Raw genomic sequence first — 25,945 nt, forward strand, 5'->3', positions numbered from 1 at the left:
AATTAAAGGCTGCGGTTATTCAGAGTCGACTCTGAATAACTGTCTACGGTTATTCAGAGTCGGGGAGTCGACTCTGAATAACTAGACAGTTATGAGTGATGAATTTCCAGTTACCAACCACACGGTTTTTCTGTTTTTTTTTTCTTCTCTCCCACCTCTGTTTAACTCTACGGGAAAAAATCGTTTTACTTTTTGGTATTTTCTTGTCTCTTCTGTCATGGCAGTTTTTGCATCGGTGATTTGCATTGCGGCCGCAAAATTTGCAATTTTTTGCAAATTGTCGAGATTTTGCACCCAAAAAAAAAAAAAAAAAGAAATATTAAAAAAAATATAGCGGGGACCGGTGATGATAATCTTCCGCGGATTTCTGGGATATAGGATTTGTTCATAAATGTTCCGTTGTTTTTTGTCATGTCAAACATTTTCTGCTCAGTGGTAGTTCAGGGGAAAAAAACAATAATATGCCTTCTATCATTTTTTGACACCTCTGCTCAGTTGCATGAATTTTGGTGACACTCCTTTATTTATGACGTTAGTCTAGACACGCTGGCGCCAAATGTCAAAGGCAGCACAAGACCCATGGTGGCCATGAATGAGAAGAGATGATGATCGAAAGGGAAGGGGATGGAGCAAATGGGTGTAAATATTTGTGTACTTTTTTAGCTGTAACTGTAACATGATAATACATTCATTTGACGATTTTAGAAGGTTTATAAGCGTGTCTTTTTTTTTTTCTTCCTTTTTAAGTTTTGTTTTGTTTTTGTTTGATTGTTCTGAATTTGTTTATAGAATTCATTACAACTTGTGTCTAATTATTAAACAATTAAAAAAAAAATCAATTCATTAATACTCTCTCTCTCTCTCTCTCTCTCTCTCTCTCTCTCTCTCTCTCTCTCTCTCTCTCTCTCTCTCTCTCTCTCTCTCTCTCTCTCTCTCTCTCTCTCAGCCACCCTTCTATTTTCATATTATGTTTATAGATATCATTTGGTAAAAGAGAGATAATAAGTTAGGCTGATCGATTTAAGAAATGATTGTTTATAAGCTAATTTAAATTTGCTTTGTTGATGGAATATGATTTGCAATTGATTTATAAAAAGATTCTTATTTATAAGCGACTGAAGTTGAAAAATCGCCAAGTTTTAAGAATTTGGCATTAAAATTGCCAAAGTCACAAAATAACCGTAGTAAACTGGTATCAAATTGAAACAAACTCATCTCGCAAGAACTCAACTCGATAATTCGATAGGCTACTCGGCTCTAAATATCTGTACACATTGATGGTTATCCAGGGTCGACTCTGAATAACCATCTACAGTTATCCAGAGTCGACTCTGAATAACTGCCTACAGTTATCCAGAGTCGACTCTGAATAACCACTTCGAAATTAAAATAGAGGTGAAGTGGTACCTTCTCGCTATTCAATTCTCACCCCTGTATTAATAATTAATTATTAACCAACAGGTAGGGTTAGCCAAGCCACGGCCTCGATATTCTCTCGGATCATTATCATTGTCATCATCATCATCATCATCTCACTCTTGACTGATGACTGCTTTTAGTTTTAGATTAGGGTGTTGTGGTAACTGGACGTGACGTAAGTGTAAGGAGGGTGAATCATGTTTGATTGGAAATCTGTATACGGGAGAGTTAATCTCTCTCTCCCTCTCTCTCTTTCTCTCTCTCTCTCTCTCTCTCTCTCTCTCTCTCTCTCTCTCTCTCTCTCTCTCTCTCTCTCTCTCTCTCTCTCCTCTCTCTCTCTCTCTCTCTCCTCTCTCGCTCTCTCTCTCTCTCTCTCTCTCTTTCGCTCTCTCTCTCTCTCTCTCTCTCTCTCTCTCTCTCTCTCTCTCTCTCTCTCTCTCTCTCTCTCTCTCTCTCTCTCTCTCTCTTGTGACTGCTTTTCGTGGTACGAGTACTAGACATAAGGAGGGTGAACATACATAATTCAGAATTTGTTCTCTCTATTCTCACCCGATCATCATCATCATCTATCTCTCACTCTCGTGACTGCTTTTAGTGGTACTTGAGATGTAAGGTGGGTGAACATACATTTAGAATTTTTTTCACCCGGTATTACTATTACTGGCCATCGCCCCTTCTCGCTATTCTCCCCTGGTTGTACTAGGATGGCTTTGAGATATGAGAATCATGTTGGAAATCTGTATTATGTTACTGGAATTTATTTCACCATCATTGTCTCTTTCTCTCTCTCAAACGCAGCACACATACACTAACTCTTCTCTCTCTAAAACACATTTTTTAACTTCTTTCTAGACATGCTTTATGTTGATTTGTTACTACTACCTGGCCCTCCAGAAAAATGTGGTCATGTGGCCGCATTTTTCGCCTTCCACCGCATGTTTTGCATTTTTGTGTTTCTTTGCATATCCGGGCTTATTTGCAATTGCATACCTACCAAGTACCCCGATAAAATCGGATTTACTCCGATTTTTTCTTCATTTTATCTCACCCCGCCGGATTTTGGGAAACTCCGATTTTTTAATTAATTAATTAATAGAAAATTTTTAAATTTTTTTTTTCAACATTTTTTTTTTTTTTAATATCCGTGGAAGCCACCTGCTTGCCTGTATTATTTTATGATTTATAGAATCAGTTTTGTTTTCTCCTTGACTGAAGGAAAGGATTGTCATTTACAATTGCACATAATTATTCAGACCTCACCTTGGCACATTCATACCTCATACCATTCGTCAGCCAGTTCACCTCAAATATTGTTGTTTGCGGGTTATATTTATAGATGCTTGTGCCGCTACACTTAGGGTAATTTTTTTTGTTTTTTTTCCTCTTATCATTGCTTACCCCATTTTTTTCCCTAGACTCCTATTTTTTTTAAAGAAGCATCCAATTTTTTTCTCACTATGGGTTGGCAGTGGCAGGTATGCAATTGGCATCTGAATACCTAAAAAGAAAAAAAATGCAAATATGAAGTTATGCAACAATTATATTATTATTAGCGTTAATGATAAATACTGTTAGGTATCATTAACATTATCAGTCATAGAAGATAAAGAAAACTAATTTAAAAAAAAATCAATTTCTCTTAACCTTACAATGTTATCAGGTCTACCTTTGTATGAAAAAAGTAGGTTGTGGTATCAAACCTATTGCAAATTTGACGCTGAACAAAAATCTGAACAAGTCAAAACAGCGAAAATCCGAGTGAAAAAAAATTGTCCACTTTTCTATACTGCCACACCCACGATCCATCGCTAATCGCTCAGGAAAATAGGACCAGCCAGATTTTCGAGCGACCGCCTGTCACCGGGCTTGTCCTCCCCTACCACTAGTTATTTAATTAGCCCCAATTCGTATGCCAGGTGTTTTTTTTTTTAATTGCCAAAACCCCAATTTAAAAAAAAGGTGAAATATGCGACAAAGAAGACTTCTTATCTTTAATTTTAAAAAATAAATGAATAAAAAAGACGAAATATGCGGCAAAGACATGCGGAAGGCAAAAGTATGCGGATGCGGTGGCATTTTCCTGGAGGGACAGCAATATACATCCCTAGTCATCTATTATATAAATGTAATATGGGACCCTGTATTGTATAGTGAATCATTTATTCATTTCTAACTTCTTGCCAGATAAAATGGTTGCTAGACAAACATGGAGGACGGATGGATTCTTACCTCAGTGAGATGGTCAGCCATGTGATTGCCGATACCACTCAAGCAGACGACTACTCTGAGGCCAAAGAATTATTTGAGCTTCCAATTGTTTCAGTGAGTTCAGTCTCTGCCAGAACTTGGTTTGTCGTCATGCACGTCAGATTTTAAAAAAATAATTTTTGGTCTTATTTATTCTATATTATAATTGATTTATTTTAACATCATGTTTTAGTTTCAAATTCAAATAATTTAAGTAGCTTAGCTTCTTGCTCAGAGTTGAAGTTAGTACGTAATATTTCCAATATCATTTTTGAGACTTTTTCTTTCTCTCCCAGGTATCGATAGCTAGCATTGTTTTTTTCTTTTCAATTTAGAAATAAGTAAATTTTGTTAGGTCTGATCACACTTTCAAGCAATGTGTTGTAGGATAACTATCTGAGTCTGAGCACATCTGAAATTTCAGGTTTTGTAATAGTAAAAAGAGCATGAATATTATTATGTACTGGTTTCAGATCTGGGTAATTTATTTTATACTTTTTTCTTTTTTCACTTACCTACCCCTGCCCCTTTCTTCTCTGTAAGTGCTCTCCAACCTTACCCATGCACCCAGCACTTATATAACTTAGCTGTGACAAAAACTACTTGCACTTGCACATTTATCCTTTCCAAATGGTAACAAACTGCTAACACTCTTATTATGAATAATGCCGGGATAAAGTCTTCCCCATCGCCCTTATGGCATTGATGGGCTTACTGCTTCTCACTCTCAGTATGGTTTTTAAGAATAGAAATTTAAATAATATGGAATATTAACGGACAATTTTTTTTCTTTTCTTCCAATCCTCCAGAGTGACTGGGTATCACTGTCTGTAAGATGTGGCAAACAGCTTCTGTATCCTTTTCTGTTAAATAACAATGGTTATGATATGATAATAATAATAATAATAATAATAATAATAATTATTATTATTATTATTATTATTATTATTATGAAGATGATGATAATTTATTATTATCATTATTTCTAGCAGGTATGCCCATTCTATGAACAGTAATGGGGAGGGCTAAGAAATGCAAGAGTATAGAGCTGCAATGTTATAACAAACACTTAAACTTAAAGTGAACAGTGTCTTAGAATTTGCAGGGGTACAACCTTAAAAAGATTCAAGTTGAACATATGTATGCCGCATTTATATTTATCTCTTGAAACAAAAATTCTGTGTTTTCACCTGACATAGAATATTATTATTAGTGTATCTACATACAGTTAACATTTTAAGCGTAGCATTATAATAACACCTATTTTACAATGAATGGTTTCTCTGTTTAGATTTTTAAAGAAAAACCCAAATGGTTTCTGTTTAGAAAAAAAATGAATCATTAATGCCTCCCAAGACTCATAGATGGGTCAAGAAAGTAACACGCATTGACTAGAGATCTATGAATTTGGGATTTAGATAGAAAAGTGAACTGAGACTGAATTGTTTTCAACCCATTATAGATCTATTAGTTTGGAATCTAGACTTCGTAAAAATAATCAAGGTTGCCAATTTTCCGTATATTTATGGAATTCAGTGTTATAAAACTCTCGGTATATTTTCCAATCACCTTCTAAATAGAAAAAAGTAAGTACATAATGTCTTTTTAGTGGCGTTCAGCTCTCAGAAAGGGGTCGGACTATGTGTTTGTGTAAAGGGTCATAGTAGAGTCTGTAAAATTTATATATTTGGTTGTCTATTACTTCCTTTATGAAATTCCTTAATGAGTTTTAAGACTTGAAGCTTTCTCCTTGGAAGGTCGACTTTTCTCTAAAGTTGTAGCTACCCCGTATCAGGTGAGTTGAGGTTTTTCAGTTCTAGGCACTTAATTCAGTTTTACCATTTATACAGATGTAATTGGTATATATAATTTGTTTAAAAGTCAAAAATTGGCCAACTAGTTGGGTTTTTTTCCCCAATTCTCTCTTTGTTTTCACCAAAATAAGAAAATGATTGAAATGTGTCTTTTTTTCTAAGAAATGAATGCATGACCAATGTGAATCACACTTCATTGCTTCAGAAGAATTTTAAAGTGACATTCATAGAAATATGGTAAATAAATGGTCATGTATTTTGGGTCACGAAGGATTGCAAATCCTCCGCTTCCTCATCCTCCATCCCTTAAGCTTGTTGATCTTCTTAGAGGTAAGAAATTAGATTTTTTTGTCTCAAATGATGAATATTTTAGGGTAACTAAATAACTTATTAAATATAAGCTAAAATTATGGTGTTAAGAAATTAAGAACATCAGTGTAGGCCGATTTATTTGAAATTCTACGCTTCGCACACTATTTCCTCCTTTTCAACTATTTTTCATCTTTTTTTTTTGCAAATCTAGAATGGCGTCTCTGAAATAGTTACATTTATTTTTTGTCTGTTGCCTGCGATAAGACTTTCAACTTTGAAGGATCTTCTTCTTCTATAACACCTTGTAAAGGATATTTTTGGATTCATTTATGATTAATGACTTTAAAACTAATCATATATTGAATGGAATTATATTTTAGCTGCAAACAAGTAACCTAGGAGTTAAAAAAATGTCAAGTATTATTGTAAAGTAAATAGGATGTAAAGGTCAAGGCCAGGGTTATGTGTTAGATCATTTTACTCAATCTTCAAATTATTTTTTGGTCAACTTCAGATAAGTTTTCAGAATTATTTTAGTTTTATAAAATGCAAGTGGGGCTTGTGCTTTGAATATGTTAAATTGTTATCACTCTGGGCTCGTGTTCAGAGGATCTAACTTTAAATCAGGGGAATAGTCTTTGTTGCTACCCCTCTTTTCAGCCCCAGTAATGATTAGCTTTTGGTCAGCTATATCTTGCAGAAATTTCTTTGCAATAGACCAGTGTCCTAGCAAAGGGTAGCATGTCGGCTTACCACCCAGTATGATTTCTCGTATTTTAATACGCTTTGAGGTCCAAAATATGATAATATGGGAATGTTGATTAAAATATGATAAATGCAGAAAGTCAACAGTTTGTAACAAAAAAGGGGAAAATGAATGGTAAAAGTGGAATAGCTGAAGTCATTAAATGTCATTTCCACCTCGATGAGAACCTGAGTAACCAGGCAGATGATTGTCATAGAAATTGCAGGATTTTCCTATACTCTGACTATGATTTTTTGGGAAGAAATACAAGAAAATGAGCATAAATATTAGGGAAAATATGATAAATCTTGTCAAATGGTTGAGGTTGGTTGGCAAGTCTGTACCATGCAATTTGAGTCTTTAATACTTTAATATTTCAGAAAATTGGTCCTTGGACCTTGATGACTATGATTTAAAAAAATAAATAAATAAAGGCACATTTTGAGATTTTCCTCTGTGCTTTTACCTACCCATAGAATTAAAAGATTTCCTTTCTGTTTTCCTTTTTGCTTTGTATGATTTTAAAAATAAGTTGGAGACTGAGGACATCTTGAGCCTTTGGGGTATGATCAAGTACCATGGTGGGAAATGTCAGCTACACTTGGACGGAAAGACCACCCATCTCATCACAGCCTCTGTTGAAGGAGTGAGTTATTTGGCCACATTGAGGGCTTTGTTGCTTTCTTTCTTTTTCTTTTTTTTTTAAGCCAAAAAGAGAAAAGCAGTTATATTCTTTATGGTAATATGTAATTTTACTCCCATCAGGAGTTGTATTTATATAAAAAGTCATTTATTAATAAAATATACTATGAAACAGATGAATAAAAAACTAGTTCTTACAATCAAAATTAATTTGTCACACCTGAAAAATATTCAAAACAATAATTATGTGATTAGAGCACAAAATTGTCGAAATATTTGATCCACCAACACAAATGTATTGAAGTGATTTTTTTTTTTAGAACTTTCAATCATATAAAAAATTTCATTACTACTGCTACTTTTGACATCGAATATACTATGTCTTAGGTGGAAGTAAGAGAAGGGAAATCAGATAAAAGTCGGAAGAAACTAGAAGGATAGGAATAATGCACATGTTTTTTGGGTTTTTTTTAAACGAAGAGAACACATTTGGAATTATATTAATTCACTTCTTCTAAAAAAACCCCAAAAAAAACAGATGAATGGAAGGCAACGAAATAAAATTTTGAGATGGCACTCGATTTGATTGGTGGAATCAGATTTCTTTGAGAAAGTTGTCAAAGTTTTAAAAGGAACAGTGTTTAATGATTAATACTATATTAGTAGTAGAGCCTTTATTGTATGCAAAACTTATTTTGGATTGATGCACCATTATTCTGGTCGATATGTAACAAAATTCAGATTTTTTTTTGGGATCCACCAGTGGACCTTCTAACTGGGATGCCACTTTTCTTGCTTTAGTCGGAAATCTGGCTTTTTGGCAATTGATCGGATGCTCCGAATTCTCTGGTTGTGATGGTCCGATGCAAGCCAGAACTTTAAAAAAATAAATTCTGCACATTTTTATCTATCAATTTAGTTTAAAATCTGTCCACTTTAATTTTTAAAAATTATTATTTACTCTCAAATGAAATAACAAGTGCCTACTATGCTATACTATAGCAGTATTCCACTTCGATACTTTGAAGCCCAACTCAGTGTAATAAATAACACATTCGCACAATTTTTCAGGCTTTTATGAATTTGCCCAATAGCATTCCGGTTCTAGATTAATGTGATGCAATGAAGTTAAAATCTCTATAATGCAGAGCTGCCAAGTGCCACAGAACTTCCTATATAAATTAGTTGGTGACATCATCAAGCGATGATTTATTTGAAAAAAAAAAAAAGAACAAAAACAATGTCTTGTTCAACACGGCTGACTTGATTTAGGGTTGCAGTGGATTATGATTAGGCATGGTGTCCAGCAAAGTTGTAAAGTTGTAATTTGGTCTCTTGGTCCTTAATGTCGTCAATGGTCGTAAATTTGCATCTATGGTCATAAAAATAAAAGAAGAAATGAAAAAAGTTTTTCTCCTAATCTACGTCGATTTTGAAACTGAATTGATATCTTCTGAAATTATTCCAGAGACTTGTTTTACCACTCCCTGCTTGAATTATTATTTTTGGCTTGGTGCTCGAGCGTCAATCGAATGAAAGCAGTCGAATAACCCAACACTAAATGAAGGTCACAAATCCGATTTAAATTTCAGGTCTCCCATAGTGGGCAGGGAGGTACATACTATGTCTTCTATCCCACTATGTCTGTTTTCCAACATGCTTTCTGTCTTTGTCTTGAAATGAGATTACTTGGTTTTGTCCTGGCCCTGGCCGGATACCCTGGCTGGGAGGGAAACAGTCAAATATGTAGTTAGTTTTGGGAGATGATATTTTTTTCCTTGTAAATCGTCTCTCTGTTATGCACTCTATTATGTTTTATTTATGTATTATATGATTTGTAAACATTTGAGTGTATTCCTCTTAGTGGGGACCTGTGCTTGTGTCTGGATGAGACTTTTAGGTGATCTCAATTTAAGTACACTGATAGTGTGCTCTTGGAACCTACATCTGTTCTCTTTTGAACCAATTCCCCATTGTCTGCCTTATTCTTGGATGCTTTAATTGTAATTCTAGAACTTTTTACTATCCCATTTTTCCCCTTTTTACTGGCGCTGATATGACCTTAATGTGTTGCAAGCGCCGTAAAACCTTCAAAAACAAAAACATAAATTTCAGGTCAAGTATACGACAGCCTTGGAGAAATGTTCCATCAAAGTTGTCACCCCTGATTGGGTATTGGATACAGTCACTAAGAAGGAAACTCAAGACGAAGCAATCTACCACCCACGACTGATTGAGTATCCCAAACCAGAACCATCACCACAACCTTCCCCATCTCCACCACCACAACCACTGCCTCACTTCCAACCATCCATGATGGAAACAGAATCTGGAGCACCATTTGAGAGTAAGTACAACATTTTCATTTATATAAGGTTTACCAATTTTCCATATACCTACAGAATTCAGTATGTTATAAACCCTCAGTATATTTCCCAATCGTCTGCTAAACAGGTAAATTGTAAGTGTATAATGTCTTTTTCGGGAGTTCAGCGCTCAGAAAGAGGTCAGTAAATATGTGTAAATGTGTTTGAATAAAAGTTCAGTAAATTTTTGCCTCCTGAATTGGTAACTCTGTTTATACATTTTTTGTGAGATGTTGTGTAATTACAAAGTTCTCCTTTCTATGTTTTTTTTGTGAGATGTGTAATTACAAAGTTTTCCACTCGTTAATTTTTTAGTAAATTAAGTACAAAGGTATTCTTCCTTTATTTTTAAGTGGGCGGTCGAGTATCTACGTGGTTATCCTTTTTTTAAAAATTTAATAATTTTTATTTATTGGTTGGAAATTTATTAAGCACAAAGTTATGCTTTTATTTAAAGAGAAATTAAGTGTGACACCATTCTTTCTCCTTCACTAGGAGATTGAAGTACCACATACCACAAAGTATGGAGTTATTCTTAATTTTCCAATGTCAATTTAGTGGAGGCTAATGATAAAGAGATTGTATCCCCTTAAATCTGCAATCCCAGTTTAGAGGGATTCTTTCTTCTGTCTGGAATGCGATAACATTGTTCTGTTGGGGTCCTTTTTTTTTTTCCTTTTTTTTTCTCGATGAAAGCAGTTGGATGTAAGCATCTTTCCTTTTCAGTGGGTTTTAAAAAAGAAAAATCATCCTGTTGGGTGACTATCTAAAGAAACTATTGTCTTTTTGGACGTGTCTGTTGTGTGTTGTTTTTTTTGAGGCAAGGTGTTGGGGTAGGTTGGAATGAGAATCTACTCTTTAAAAGACATATATTCTCCCTTGTCTAAAACTTTTCTAAGGCACATTAGAACCAAATATATCTGGTACTGAACTTCAAATCACTTGACCCCTGTACAAGCTCGAGAAGTGTTTAAAGTAACCATCCCTAATTTTGTGCAAACTATTCACAAATTTTAGTTTTTGAGGTTTACAATAAATGCCCTCATTGGTTTTCAATTCTCATCTTTGATTTTCACAGATGGACATCCCTTGGGAATTACTGGATCAGGAAATGTATCAAGGTCTCCATTAGGAGAGGAACGGTAAAGACGACAAATTTGCTCAGTTATGACTCTTGACTGCATGCAATCAGGCAGGCTTTGAAAATGTTTTATTTCAATTCCTTTTTCCTCCAATCAGTGACTGGGTGGTTGGGTCTTGTTATACCTGATGAAATGCACTTTGTGTCTTGACTAGTATCCCATCCAAAAGGTTGTAAGTAATTGTTATTATCCATATAAAACATCAGATCAGGGGCCTAATTGGTACAAAGTTGTTTTTTTTTTATGTCACTTTGTGTCAATTTTTCCATGTAATCATTTATGTCATGCTGGCATCTCTTTGTGAGGCTTTTGAGTTGTGTCTTAATATATACAAACCTGTCATATTCAGATTTTTTCCTCCACTTCGGGAGTTTTAAGCAAAATTTTGGAGGAAAAGTATCGAAAATAATGGATAAATGACCAAAATCAACTTCACTTCACCTATTCTTAAGCAATTTAAAATGATAACTTAGAAAAAATAGTAAAAATCAGGCATTTTGTCCCGGTACAGATTTTTTTCACCTCAAATTCAATTTATTTTTCTCCAAAAAATGATTATTATTAACACATTAATGATACCGATGATTTATCTCTCAGGATGGATCTGGATTTACCCACTGCCAAAGAAGTTCTGGCTCGTAAGATCAGTAGCAGGATGGGAGGAAGCAAAACTCCACCCACCACCCCAGAGAAAGTGGCCTCAGTTGCACCATCTGCTGGGATCTTCCATCCCAATAACTCACAATCCAGTGTCCACCCACCCCCTGGTCAGTTCCTTCAGTGATTTTTTTTTTTTCAATTGAAGTCGTTCTCTGTTATTGCAATAGTGCTACTGCAAAATGTAAGCCATGTATATGGATTAGTTTATGGCTCAGGTTTGACCAATATTGGATTTTTCCTACTAATTAAGATTATTTAAAAGTATAACATTTAAGAAACTTGCCAAAAGTATTATTTTTCTCATGAACGGATCTAATTTCAAATTAAACACTTCATTTATTCTAAGGCATTTTAAAGGGACAATTCATATACAGTAGAACATGAAAGTAACATACTCGGAGATAGCGAGTAAAATCTAAATCCCCGTTTTTTTCTCTTATTTGAGTCAATAAAATTAGCATGAAAGTAGAGAGTATGAAAAAGAGGTCAACTCGGAAATAACGAGCATTTCCTGCCCCAAAACAACAGACAAGGGCGATTTAAATATTTTTAGCCTAGCTTCTTTCCTTTTATTTAATTTTTCGTTACGAGTAATATTACATAGTAGTAGCCTAGTCTGTAGTAGTACGTAGTAGGCGAAACACATTTGGGTGTGTGTGTGTGTATTGGGGGTGGGGGTCAATTATTCACCCAATGTGGTGCCACGCGACGCGCGAGGTAAGCACTGGCAGCCAAGATGTCAACATGCCTCACTTAGCAGCATCAGTCAGCGAGTAGCATTCGCGAACGACACGATCAGCGAGAGAGGGGAGCGTGGAACCATCATTTTCAGTGGGTCAGTGATTGAGTGATGCGCTTATTTACCTCATCAAACATGCCTAGTGCATACAAACACTCGCACATACACACACACACACATACACGAAATCTTGATGGAAATGGAAGGGGTGGATCAACTTCAACCCGTGGCCATCATTACGTAGTTAACGAAGGCCGTGTTCAACCCCGCCCCCGCCCCACTTTATCCACACACACAGTCATTTGCACGCACGCATGGCACACACACACACACACACACACATTGTCTTTCCATCTTTTTGTACGGCCGAGTGACCTTTCCTGGCAACTCGGGAATAGCGAGAACTCGGAAATAGCGAGTAATCAGGAGTGGACCCGTCGAACTCGCTATTTCCGAGTTCTACTGTACTTCTTCAGTTAGAAGTCATGCAATTTTCATCGGGACAGATATAAAAACAAAATTGGAATTTAATTTTTATTTATCTTTTTTTGAATATCTTCTCTTTTCTGTTTTACTGTGGTATTTAATAAATCAATAACAAAAAGTAATCCTTATCCTTTCCTCTTCCCCCATACCTCCTGATTTTATTCACTATACTTCCCTCATCTCGTATCTTTCTCAATCCATTATATTTAAATTCATTTAATTATTTTTCAATTTTGTTAATTTGCTTTATTATTATAAGCGTGTGATGAGCAACAAAGAATATAGATAAGAAAAATAAAATATCTAGCCCTTCAGAGTCATAAAGTTTTAATCTGGTGTCTCGAGGATAAAAATTGTTTGCCAACCGTCCGCTAGAATGTTGGTCTGTTGCTAAATACTTTCATTCAAATCAGGGATCCCATGCTTTTTAACTGGTTTCAAATCTTGACACCTGGATAGATTGTTTATGGAATCTACTTCTGTTCCCTTCTTGAAGTATTCTTTTTGTCTTACAGTGTCTGTGCTTCTTTAGGTGCAGATCTATTAACACCTGTCTTCCTTCTTTTTTCTAAGTGCTGAAATTTCATAGTAAAATCTTTAATAATCAGCAAACAAATTTTATATCATTGAAATCCTAGGCATTCCTGTGCCATCCCATCCCGTAGGGCTCAGACCAAGAATGGACTCAAACATCATCCGAAATACTCTGCGTAACATTACAAATCGGGCTGTCACTCCTATGAATGTACCCATGAGACCTGCATTACCTACAGGAGCTGCTAAGGTAGGTTGTTTTGTTTAGCTTATTCCTAATACATTATTGAAAAACGTCCCCAAAAATAACTTGACAATAGTACTCAGGTTGATGTGTGTTAAGTCTTGTAATTCATATGAAACCTTTTAGAGGACCTTTCTCATAGGTAATTTACTGATTTTTTTACAAATAAATTAACTTTTGATTTCAAATACGTATGAAATCTGGAATTTGAGTTTGGTCTTTGTTGTTTATTCTGCCTTGGACTATTGGACAACCATGGCAACTTGAGATTTTTTTGATGTGAAACTAATTATTTTATGTAAATATCTGAATGCCTATTCAGATATGGACCTGAATGGACCATATCAGCTTCTTGAATAATGATAGAAATTCTTTAATTGATTCTCATCCAACGATTGTCCATTTTATTGATAGATGAATCCCATGATTGGAATGCAGGGTCGGCCTCCACCCCCTGATTATCCTTTTCCTCCTAGGATAGTTGGAGCTCCAGGGATTCCGGGGCATCCACCAGGACCACCTACTTCTGCACCACCCCCAGTCCAAGGTCCCCCTTCAGCCAGGTCAGGAGGGCCTCGTTACTTTGGACACGATCCCAAGGAAAACGGTTTGTAAATTATGTCTATTTACTGTTTCGATAAAATTTAGGGGATAGGAATCAAGATTTAACACTAAATTCATCGCTAAATATTACTGATAACATTTGAATGTGTCCCTGTGAGTGAACGATTTAAAAAGTGTGTTTGAAACAGTTCCAGACAAAGCGAGGAATAAAAATACAAGAAAAAAAACCATCTCAAAAAATTTGTCTTCCTCGATTGGGGATCGAACCTTCCTGATTACTGGTCAGATGTGCTACCATTAGATGTGCTACCATTAGATGTGCTACCATTAGATGTGCTACCATTACACCAAAGAAGTTACTTGATAGTTGGGACAACTTAATGCTAATTTTTGTACTTGTACCCTTGTTAAGAATAAAGGCATCACAATTGTCCTCGATTGGCCTTTTTATACAAACCAGTCCTGGAGCCTTACATCATAGGCACCATATCGACGTTTAATGAGAATGCGAGTTCCTTGAAAGAGAAAGACTTTTGCAGACCTGCCATTTAAACAGATTTAATCAGTATATCCAGATATTTTGATTACCAAATTTTGTTTAATCAGATTTTTCCCCCAGATTGGATTTTTCAATCAAAATTTTATAGCAAAGTTAGTGAAAAATTTGATTTTTTACTCAGAGCTATATGTGTTACCAAAATAAAGTATACCACATCTGTTATTAGACAGTTTAAAGGGATGATTCTTGTATGGAAATCTTAGAACAAATTTAAGTCTGAAGGTACTTTAAGGTTTTAACTGTAAACACATCTGTTATTAGACAGTTTAAAGGGATGATTCTTGTATGGAAATCTTAGAACAAATTTAAGTCTGAAGGTACTTTAAGGTTTTAACTGTAAAGTTTCTTTTAAAGTGGTCTTTGTAAATAGCTAACAATCTTATGATGTAATAACATAGTATTAAATAGTTTATTTTTATTTAACTTGTTTTTGTTTCATTACACTTGTAGACATCTTTGTTATGTTATGGTGATAACAAACTTGTCATATCCCACATTCTACCATGTTTTAACTAGCCTTACCGAATCAATTTCCAATCCTCAGTACCTCCTCACCTTTGCATGCTAGGATGTATATTTATCATTGTGGATTACCACAACATTTTGGGCTCTGAGGAAATTACAACATGGAAAAAGGTGAATGTGATAACATGAATTCTCGACTTGTTATATGTTTTCATTGTCATCATTATCATCTTCATGATCATTATCATCATTTCCATTTCTTTTATCACAATGACCACACCAAAACCGACATCATCATCATCATCATCATCACTGCCACAATTATTTTTTATTGTCATTGTCACCATGATCATTATTGTCGTTATCATCGTCACTATCATTATTGTCATTATCGTCACCATCATCATCATCATCATCAACTACTAACCCTTACAGGTGATAGAACAATATGGAGGTCAGGTCGAGTCTTCCTACAGCAATCGAATTACCCATGTTATTTGCTGCAATCAGAAATCTGACATCTTTAAAATGGTAGGTTGAAACTTTTTTCTCTCTGATTTCATGAATTTTGTGTTATTGACCAACCCCAGTCAAACTATACTTTCAACCCCTGCCTATCAAACTATATTTCCAACCCCTGTCAATCAAACTATATTTCCAACTACTACTACTACTACTACTACTACTACTACTACTACTACTACTACTACTACTACTACTACTACTACTACTACTACTACTACTACTACTATTACTACTATTACTACTACTATTACTACTATTACTACTGCTGCTGTTGCTGCTGCTGATGATGATGATGATGATGATTAGGCACTGCGTGGCATTTTCCCCTCTGAGCGGTATTTCAGTGCTAGGTCAACCTGACCCCATTAGTGGGGTCAGCCCATGGGTGGAACAGGTAGCGGTCAGTAGGAATCTGTGATGCCACTGATGGTAATTAATTGTTGCAATATTTCATGGTATTGCTCAGTTGCTAACACAAATATGAAAATTGTTCCCTCACCACAAGCAAAGCAAAGGTTTCTTTCATCATGTGCCATGGTTGATAATAATGTATCCTCTTAAGGCTGCTCATAAGAGAGGTGTCAATTTAGTGGTTTTTGAGCTATCAATGAAATTAATTTGTTGTAATTTGCATATCAATAATATAATTCCCAGCGGCAGAAAATGATTGAAACAAGCATCATTATAAAGTAAAAATGATGATCTTGACACATGCCAAGTTTTGTTGTCCGGGCAGTAAAACCTTAAAAGATATGAATTTTTTAGTGTAAATTTCTTATTTGGCATGACTTGGTGAGATCCTTATTTTCTCTCCCATAGTACTCCATGCAATGAATTATGTCCAAATATCAGTTTAGGAATAAAATATAAACCATTAGACGAAAATAATACTAATATTATTTTTAAGCATTTAACTTAATATTATGAGTTTTGTTCACATTTGAAAGCCAACTTTTTATGGCTTGATAACTTTTTTCTATACTTAAATCCCTTACGATTCAAGTCAAAATTATATTTTTTTATGACTGTTAGGCATTATAGTTTGAAGATGTATACGGTACTGCTTTTGTGTGGTTGTCTCAGGAAATGCCGACTTTATAGTGTCATATAGGTGTCAATGTTTAGGGTATTCTTGCATGTTGATTAAGTAATATAATGTAAGTTCAAGTTCTCCTTTTGTGCACAAGTGAATGTGTTAACTTTTTATAGACTGAAGCGTCCAGATATATATGGCAGTGATTTCCCAAAGATTAAATGATCTGCTGTTGTATGCCTGTGGTGTTGTACTGATTTGACTCTGGTTGTTAATCAATTGTTTTATCTCTAAATTTGACTGACTGGAGTTCAATGGTATATCAGATGACTTTATAAGACAATGACTAAATGTGTTTTCTTGGAGGAAAGGAGATGATTCTATATAACCTGTATGGACAGTGTGTTCGTTTTGAATGTAGTTGGTCAATAAGGAGAAAAAGGTTACTACTTGGAATAAACTATACACCCTCATAATTTTGAATCCTCTTTTGTCCACATACTATGTCCGTCTGTTTGAGCAAATCATTTAATTTAACCGTACCAGTACTTAGTGTTAGTTGTGATTGATGATTGATACTGCAATATTTGTAGCATGTCCAGTAACCTTGTTGGGTGATTGATTTTTTTCTTGTAAAGAAGTCATACTTTATAGGCAGATTGATAGTAAATTGAGATATTGACATCATACACAATATTAGTTTTTAGTCTTTACTGGTCAATAAAATGTGTTATTTTACCACATAAAGACATAAATCATATCAGTTTACTGTTATGATCAACACAACTGTTTGAGAGGAACAGAATTGGTAAAAAACAATATACAGAACTTACAAAACCATGAATAAATCAAGAAAATCAACTGCCAATATGATATTGCACAGGAACATAGATGCATATATGTACTTTTGATATTTATTAAAATTCTTGAGATACTGCCGCTGAGTTTTGAATAACAAATTTTTTATTTAAGTGCCCCATAATTTACAAGCACTTAAAATTAGATCAACAATTTGTGATGTCTAAAGAAAACTATTAACCACAAGAATGTCAAATTTTCACTGATGTTTAGAAAGACAACTGATTTTTCAAATCAACATAATAAAGTGAAAGAGTCTGTTATTGTTTTCCCGCTATACAGACATATTATGAGACCATAAATATCCATAATTGCCCCCATTGGACATGGCACTGCCTGATACCAGTTGAACTCCAATGACCTCATGCAGGTAGCGAGCAGGGAGGGTTATTGGTCCCTTGGGAGTTCCAACTGAAATAGCGCTGATTCCACGCAGTGTAGGATGATGGCAATGATGATGATGATGATGATAGTAATAATGATGATAATAAAAACATTTGTGGATTTATATAGTACATAATTTCATGAGGTCATGCTCTATGCTCTCTACATTAATAAGTTATTTGATACAGCTTCAGGAATAATAAAAAAATAAATTGCACTAATAACTTAGATCTCACACACACACGCACGCACACACACACACACACACACACACACACACACACACACACACACACACACACACACAATTACATTTACATAAGAATTCTTCAAAAAATTCTTCTCTGTGTTCTAATCAAATAAAATATCTTTTCTCTGATAAGACTTTAAAGTGTTGTCAGCAGTTTTCAAAGAATTATAATGATAATAATCATCATAATTTACTATTGAGTAATGTGGCAAATTGTGAATTTGTTGTGTTAAAATTTTTGTTCAATATCCAGGCGCAGAATGAAGGCAAACGAGTTGTCACTGCCTTCTGGCTTAATGACTGCTTGATGCAAAAAAAGTTACTTCCCCCATGGCAAGCTTTACATCTGCCTCTATCCTTCAACAGTGAGAAACCAGGCTTCAATCAGGTGGGTGGCATTTCTGTCAACTCGAATTTCACCCTCCACCCCCCTATTGTTGGAAAGGTTTAAAGATTCGATAGCATTTTTACCCTGTGGGAATGAGATCATATATTTTTCTCTTACTTATTCTGGTTAGAGTATGTTTACAAATTGTAAGTTCATTTTTGTGTCAAATGTCACCAAGGATAAAGGTGTTGAATTGTTTTAATTATTTTCAAGAATTGTGGAACCTATGTAGCTCTTTGGTAGAGCAGTCACTTTTCAGTCAAACGGACTGGTATCCATCTTATGCAATCTGAAATTTTTTCAGATCCCCTGATCATGCAACATTGATTGGTTGCTAAATCTGTTGTTTGATGGAAAGTATTTTGTCATAGGGTAACAAGTAATAGTAGACCTGTAAATTCACAGTCAATTTGTCAAATTCAAATATTTTTAAAAAGGAAAGAAAGAAGTGAAGAAAGAAAGAATTCACAAATCATAGTCGAATGACCGTAATTTTTTTTTTTTAAAACCCAGTCGAATGACCGTAAAGTATTTAGGAGTGTTCCACAGCGCTACGCATAACTCATGGGGGACGTTTATATTAACGATGGATATATTGCAAAGGCTAAGCGACGCTTTTTAGAATTGGCATGTCTGAACACATCCCAGTGTAATTTCACACAGCCTTCGTTAAATTATTTTTTCACTTTCCAAACCTGTCGTGATCCCAACGGTAGCCAATTTTAACTGAGCTGCCGAGCGATAAATTTCACTGTTTCATCTAAGCCAAAATTGACCACATTTACAAGGTGGGTCGTAAAATTATGAAAAAGTAAAACGCGAAAGCCGGAAGTCCGTTATGTAGACACCTTTAAATCAAAAGTTAGGATAAATTGATACAAGCACATTTCGATTGCCTCACGTTGTAAACAAACTGGTTGACCGTTTCTTCGCTGATTGGGTACCTAATTATAAGGAACAGTTGTAAGTAGCCTAATTAATTCCCGTGCAAATCAGGACGTTTTCTGCCATTGTTTTGCTCAAGCGAGCTTGCTGTTTATTGTGGCGATTTGCAATTCATTTAGATTCTTTGGATTTTTCCGCTACGCCTGCCGAAGTTTCTTCATGATAACTCACTTCTCTTACTTAATAATTCAGTGTATTGACCAGAAGTCATATTTATTTCAGTTTTTTTTTTCTGTCATTAACTGATTGAAAATCAAGTTTGCTCATTGCTACATTATTCTAATGTTCTCACAATGCCTGAGCTGTTCGTGGATAGCAATTCAGGCAATTTAGACTTGCCGAGCATTGATAAAGATGTGAGGAATAAATTCAATTGGTCATGGCTAGAAATTAAAGATGATAATGGTGATTATTTTTCTGACTATGTTAATTTCCAGAGGCAGGAATATGACTTTGATGAAGTCATTTTTACTTATATGAATGACATGCTTATTTAGCATTCCGTCTACATCAAATCAATGGCAGTCATACTTTCAGTAAGAAATGACACCCACTATTTTAATGTATTGTATTTATCACTCTCCTTTCCAATGATGCCCTTATTTTTAAAAAATAATTGAATCTTCAGTTTGTCGAAGAGTTTCAGTCACTTTTTATAGAGCTCATTTACAGGTCTATAATAGCTACTGTGTCCTTTTAGCGCAGCAAAAAGTGGAATAAAATCTGACTCCATGGGCTATGACTCTTTCCTCATTTGAATTATGACGAGTGATTAACATTTGAACAAATTATCCATAAAATGGGAGACTCGCACAAAATATTATGTCAGTAGTTGCTTCCAATTGAGTTATGTTGATAAACTTGGTAGTGGGTTGTATAACAAGGAAATTATTTTTAATTCAAAAATGCCAACATTACAAAATCGTTTTTATATGATTGAAGAATTTTCATATTTAGCCAATGGTAATATTGAAAGAACTTCCATAAAATGATTTTTCAGTATACCTCGTATAACATTTACAGTTTTGCCACATATACCGATTTATAGGGCTTAATTTGGTCAAATAAATAATTTTCAACCTTAGTGTTAACAAATATTTGAGAGTAAAATTAGTAAAAAATTTGTTTCACTCAGGAATAGATTTGTTAGGAATTTTGCCAAATTCAACGACACTGCAGCTTCTAGATCATTATTGTATGATGACAATTTATATAAATTCGAGAAAACATCTTGCAATTTGAGTTGCTGATTAACCTTTTTTTTCCAAACTTGAAAAAATATTGTATCACGCAGAAGTTGATATGTTTAGAAATTGTCAAATTGAACAAGACTACATCTATTCTATGTCATTGTAAGATGATAATTTGAACAAAAGGAGCAAAAATCATGCCCTTTAGTTTGATAAAATTATTATTTTTTTCATACTTCACTTTTGTTATGTCTGTTGCTTGTGTCAGGTTAGAACTGACATGTGATAACACATTAAATTTTATTTTCTTATTTTCTTTTATCTCATTTTCAGATGATCAGTGTGACAAACTTTGATGGAGAGGAGAGAACACGCTTAAAGCAAATGATCAATGCCATTGGTGCTAAATACACAGGCTACATGACACATCATAATTCAGCACTTATATGCAAAAAGTCAGTTGTCTTCTTTATACATTGACTGCTGTCTCATCAAATTTTGAACTGTCTTTATGCTTCACTCTACGGGTGATTTGTTCAAGTGTCAGGGTGGGGTTTCTGACCTCCCATAGTGGGCAGGAAAGTCCTTAACTGTGTATCTATACACCTATATCTGTTTTGAACTTGCTTTTTGTCATTGTCTTGGAGTGAGGTTACTTGGTTTTGTCCTTTCTTTTGTCAGAGTCCTTGGCTGAGGGGGAAACAGTTAAATGTATAGTTTTGGGAGATGATAGTTTTTGCTTGTAAATCATCTCTCTGTTCTGCATTGTTACATTTGTTGTTTTGAATATATAATGTAAGTTTTTGAGTGTGTTCCTCTTAGTGGGATCCTGTGCTTGTGGCTGGATGAGACTTTAAGGTAATCTCAAACTACACATAATGATAGTATTCTCTTGGAATCTGAATCTATTCCCTATTTGTACCATTCCCCTGTGCCGTACTTTTCTTGTGTGCTTTTAATTGTAAATCTATCTTTTTTTTACCAACCCATTTTCATTCATTGTGCTCATTTTGATGAGGATAACATGCATGATTATATTTCTATTTTTTAAAAGCATTTTTAACAATCAACTCTTTTAGTGTTCTGTGTAATCTGTTTCTTGTTTTCAACATAATATCTGGCTTGGTCATATCAGATTTATAGATGGATTTTGGAAGTCGATCCAAAGAATCTAAATGAATGGCAATATAGTCTAAAAAAAGTGAATTTATTCATTGATTTAATTATCGATTATGATATAATATATACCAGCAAAATCATTTTGTTAGTATGGTCTAATTGCCCATTATCAGATTTAGCATTAATTATAGTTTTTGAAGGATTATATGCATTTTATCAAAATCTTACAAGTTTTGACTCTCTATCATAAACATTTCCATGGGCTAGGGTTGGCAGCACTGGTCAAAGCAACAAAACCAGGTCTGATTGTATTAAACTACCCTGATTATTCTTTATTTTGTTTTCTTCTTTTCTACTGTTTTTACCAGACCTGGAGGTATGAAGTTTGAAAAGGCAAAAGAATGGAGAATTGCTGTGGTTAATGTACAGTGGTTATCTGACTTAGTTCTTGGCAACATGGACGCTTTGAGACTTCCTGTTCATGTCCGATATCTCCAAGTGGGTCAAGGACATGAGTTCCACATGGATTTGAATAGAGTCTCCCATTTGCTTGGTGAGTTTTTGATGGTAGTAAGTAATCGTTCAGAGCCTTACAAATGATCTTACAAAAAATCTCTCAAAGTTGAAAATATGGGCTGAGTTGAGAAAATGATGAATTATTAACAGCAATATTAGCAAACACATAAATGTATGCAGTTGCTAATAGTCGGTAAGAATATGATGAGAACTGTTCACCTGTATTTTTAACAGCTGGGATCTTTATACTTCCATTTTCTGCGTCTTCTATCTCCCTATGTTTGTTTTCTGAGTTGCTGTATTTCTTTGTCTAGAAGTTGCTGTATTTCTTTGTCTTGAATGGTTTGTTCTGACCCTGGCCGGAGTCCTTGGATGAGAGGGAAGCAGTCAAATGTAAATTATTATTTTTGGGAGATGATATTTTTCCCTTGTTAATCATCTCTCTGTTATGTACAGTAGAACATGAAAGTAACGTACTCGGAAATAGCGAGAACTCGGAAATAGCGAGTAAAATCTAAATTCCCGTTTTTTTCACTTATTTGAGTCAATAACATTAGCATGAAAGTAGCGAGTATGAAAAAGAGGTCAACTCGGAAATAACGAGCATTTCCTGCCCCAGCCTAGGACTGCGAACGAAGTAAAGCAAAACAAGAGACAATGGCAATTTAAATATTTTTAGCCTAGCCTCTTTTCTTTTCTTATTTTTCGTTACGTGCAATATTACATAGTAGCCTAGTCTGTAGTAGTACATAATAGGCGAAACAAATTTGGGTGGGGGTTGGGTTTGTGTGCGTGTGTGTGTATTGGGGGTGGGGTTCAATTATTCACCCAATGTGGTGCCACGCGACGCACGAGGTAAGCACATGTCAACATGCCTCACTTCGCAGCATCGGTCAGCGAGTAGCATCGTTAACGAACGACACGATCAGCGAGAGAGGGGAGTGTGGAACCATTATTTCAATGGGTCAGTGATTGAGTGATGCGCTTGCTTACCTCATCAAACATGCCGAGTGCATACAAACACTCGCGCGCGCGCGCACACGCACGCACACACACACACACACACACACACACACACACACACACTTCTATGTTCTTGTTTTTTTTTCTAGTCATGATTTTACTTGAGAAAAAAAACAAACAAAAACACAAAAAACAAAAAAAAAAAAACAACAAAAAACCAAGCATTCTGCCACTTCTGTGAAGAAATTGAAATAGGGGCGACGGCTTTTACTCGAATTACACACTGAGGGGAATAACCAGCTATATTATAACCTTTCCTGGCAACTCGGGAATAGCGAGAACTCGTAAATAGCGAGTAATCAGGAGTGGACCCGTCGAACTCGCTATTTCCGAGTTCTACTGTATAGCATTGTTATATTTTTTATTTTGCATAATGATTTGTAAGCATTTGAGTGGGATCCTGTGCTCGCGTCAGGATAAGATTTTTTAGGTGATTATGGTATGCTCTTGGATCTACATCTGTTCCCTAGTGGGCAGGGAGGTACTTACTGAATCTTTTAATCCCCCTGTATCTGTTTTCCAACTTGCTTTCTGTCTTTGTCTTGGAATGAGATTACTTGGTTTTGTCCTGACCATGGCCGGAGTCCTAGCTGGGAGGGAAACAGTCAAATGCATAGTTATTGTTTTGGGAGATGATATTTTTTTCCTTGTTAATCATCTCTCTGTTATGTATTATTATATTTGTTATTTTGAATGTATAATGTAGGCATTTTAGTGTATTCCTCCTTGTTCGATCTTGTGCTTGTGTCCGTATGAGACATAGGTGATCCCAAACTAAGTACATTAGTGGTATGCTCTTGGAATCTATATCTGATCCCTATTTGTTCCCAGTTCCCCTATGTCTTACTTTTTCTTGGGTGCTTTAATTGTAATTCTAGAACTTTTTACTATCCCATTTTCTTCCTTTTTACTGGCGCTGATATAACCTAAATGTGTTGCAAGCGCTGTTAAACCCTTAAAAGACAAAAACAAAAACATGTTCCTTATATGTACCATTTCCCTTTAATAATAGCAATAATAATAATAATAATAATAATAATAATAATAATAATAAAACATGGCATTTATATCGCGTATTTTCATCACGGGGAGAAGCTCAATACATGTTACAAATAAATATATCAATAGCCACAGTGTATGTGATACCGTATCAATATCATGAAAATGTAACGATAAAAAGGTAGTGTTTTAACAATAATTTAAAACTTTCAATAGAATTTGCTTCTCTTATCCTTCTGGGCAGGTCATTCCACACAAGGGGCCCAGTGTGGGTAAAGGAATGGCTGCCATAAAATTTATAATTATAATTATTTCTTAGAGTAAGTTTGGTTTGTCAGCAGAGGATGGTAAATTCCTGTTTAATACATATAGTTCTAACATGCATTAAATGTAGTCAGGTGCTTCATCATTTAGACTTTTAAAACAAAACAGAGCAATCTTAAAAATGATTTGTCTTACTTTATCTCGTCCTTTAATTGTTAATCTTTAATTTTTTTTACTATCCCAATGTCTTCCATTTTACTGGCGCTGCAATTACCTAATTGTGTCACAAGTGCTGTAAAACTCTTAAAAACTAACAAGCAACAAACAAAAGTTTATTTATATAAATGTATTACAAGCATATAAAACCCTTAAAAATAATCAGAATCAAGAGTTTTAAAAAGTACGTCAAAAGATGTTTATATAGAGATAGTCACAACAGTTTGTAGTTGCCGTTTGACTAGACTTATATTCCTAATCAGTCTTCTTTGTTTTTTTCTAGGTGGTTGGAAATCTCCCGTAAGGATAAGCAAAGAAACATGGAAGGTGAGTTATGCAAACTGATAGGTGTTGTACATTGTGACAGAAACTGATAGCTGTGAGCTCTACTGGCTGCTATGTAATTCACCTTATAAGTGGTCTAGTAGTATGGCTCATCTTCGGACTGGAAGGTCAAGGGTTCGAGACCTGCTCTGAATAGTGCATAGCTGAGTCCTTGGAAAACACTCTTTACTCACATTCTCTCATCGTACTCTGGGTGTAAAATGAGTACCTGGCCGTTAACATTTTTGTCTCTGTACAAATAAATTGTAATATCGCCTCTCAGGGATCATGTCTTGTCCTACATGTTAAGAGTTGCTGTTGGCTTGGAATAGCCCTTGAGCCCTAGTAGTGGGTATTGTGCTATATAAATTCTCAAGTTCCTGGTTTAATTCCTCTTTGATTTTATCTCTTTGGTGTGAATACATACGCTTTAGGGGAAAAAAGAAGGAGCTTGGATCAAGTGATTGCCAAACATCGACTCCAAGAATATTTTGCATGATTTAGAAAATTATGAGTTGTGAAATTGTAGGAGATGATATGTTTTGCTTTGTTGAAATAACATTTTAAATTTCATAATCTTTTGTCAGATGTTCAGGCAAAGAAAAGGGATTTTCCTTATTTTGATGACAAGAACGCAATCTAGTAATATTGGTGATGATGGTGTCATAGTAGTTATAATAATCACAATGTTGATGATGATGATGATGATAATAATGGTAATAATAATAATGATTGTAATAATAATAACATCAATAATAATAATAATGATGATAATAATAATGATGATGATGATGATGATACGCATGACTATGGTAACAAGGAGTGAATGATAATAACGCCAATGATAAATTATTGATAAAATACAATTATAGCACAACTTAATATCTTCTAAAATTTCATTTACAATTGTGAAGTGGTCTTATACAGCCAAAAGGCCCCTGGAGCTGAACTTTGTTCCAGTGTTTATATTGTT

General features: G+C 34.9%; 1 protein-coding gene across 2 annotated transcripts in view; it reads left to right on the forward strand.

Annotated features, from left to right (window-relative positions):
• The window catches only part of LOC144978604 (PAX-interacting protein 1-like), a 44,871-nt gene that overhangs the window by 484 nt on the left and 18,442 nt on the right, over positions 1-25,945 (forward strand). For both annotated transcript variants that reach the window (XR_013646550.1, XM_078924888.1), the window contains exons 2-16: positions 3,604-3,741; positions 4,476-4,519; positions 5,401-5,461; positions 7,070-7,183; positions 9,295-9,526; positions 10,624-10,687; positions 11,285-11,454; positions 13,211-13,356; positions 13,765-13,957; positions 15,018-15,109; positions 15,374-15,469; positions 18,242-18,376; positions 20,845-20,966; positions 21,999-22,183; positions 24,932-24,975. Coding sequence is in view for 1 of the 2 variants with exons in the window: in XM_078924888.1 (XP_078781014.1) it covers positions 3,604-3,741; positions 4,476-4,519; positions 5,401-5,461; positions 7,070-7,183; positions 9,295-9,526; positions 10,624-10,687; positions 11,285-11,454; positions 13,211-13,356; positions 13,765-13,957; positions 15,018-15,109; positions 15,374-15,469; positions 18,242-18,376; positions 20,845-20,966; positions 21,999-22,183; positions 24,932-24,975 (1,836 nt within the window). In the remaining variant the exon portion in view is untranslated. The remainder of the gene's footprint in view (positions 1-3,603; positions 3,742-4,475; positions 4,520-5,400; positions 5,462-7,069; positions 7,184-9,294; positions 9,527-10,623; positions 10,688-11,284; positions 11,455-13,210; positions 13,357-13,764; positions 13,958-15,017; positions 15,110-15,373; positions 15,470-18,241; positions 18,377-20,844; positions 20,967-21,998; positions 22,184-24,931; positions 24,976-25,945) is intronic.

This window comes from Berghia stephanieae, chromosome 8 (assembly GCF_034508935.2).
Source record: "Berghia stephanieae isolate SIO BIC M18660-M18661 chromosome 8, UCSD_Bste_1.3, whole genome shotgun sequence".
NCBI classification, from domain to species: domain Eukaryota; kingdom Metazoa; phylum Mollusca; class Gastropoda; order Nudibranchia; family Aeolidiidae; genus Berghia; species Berghia stephanieae.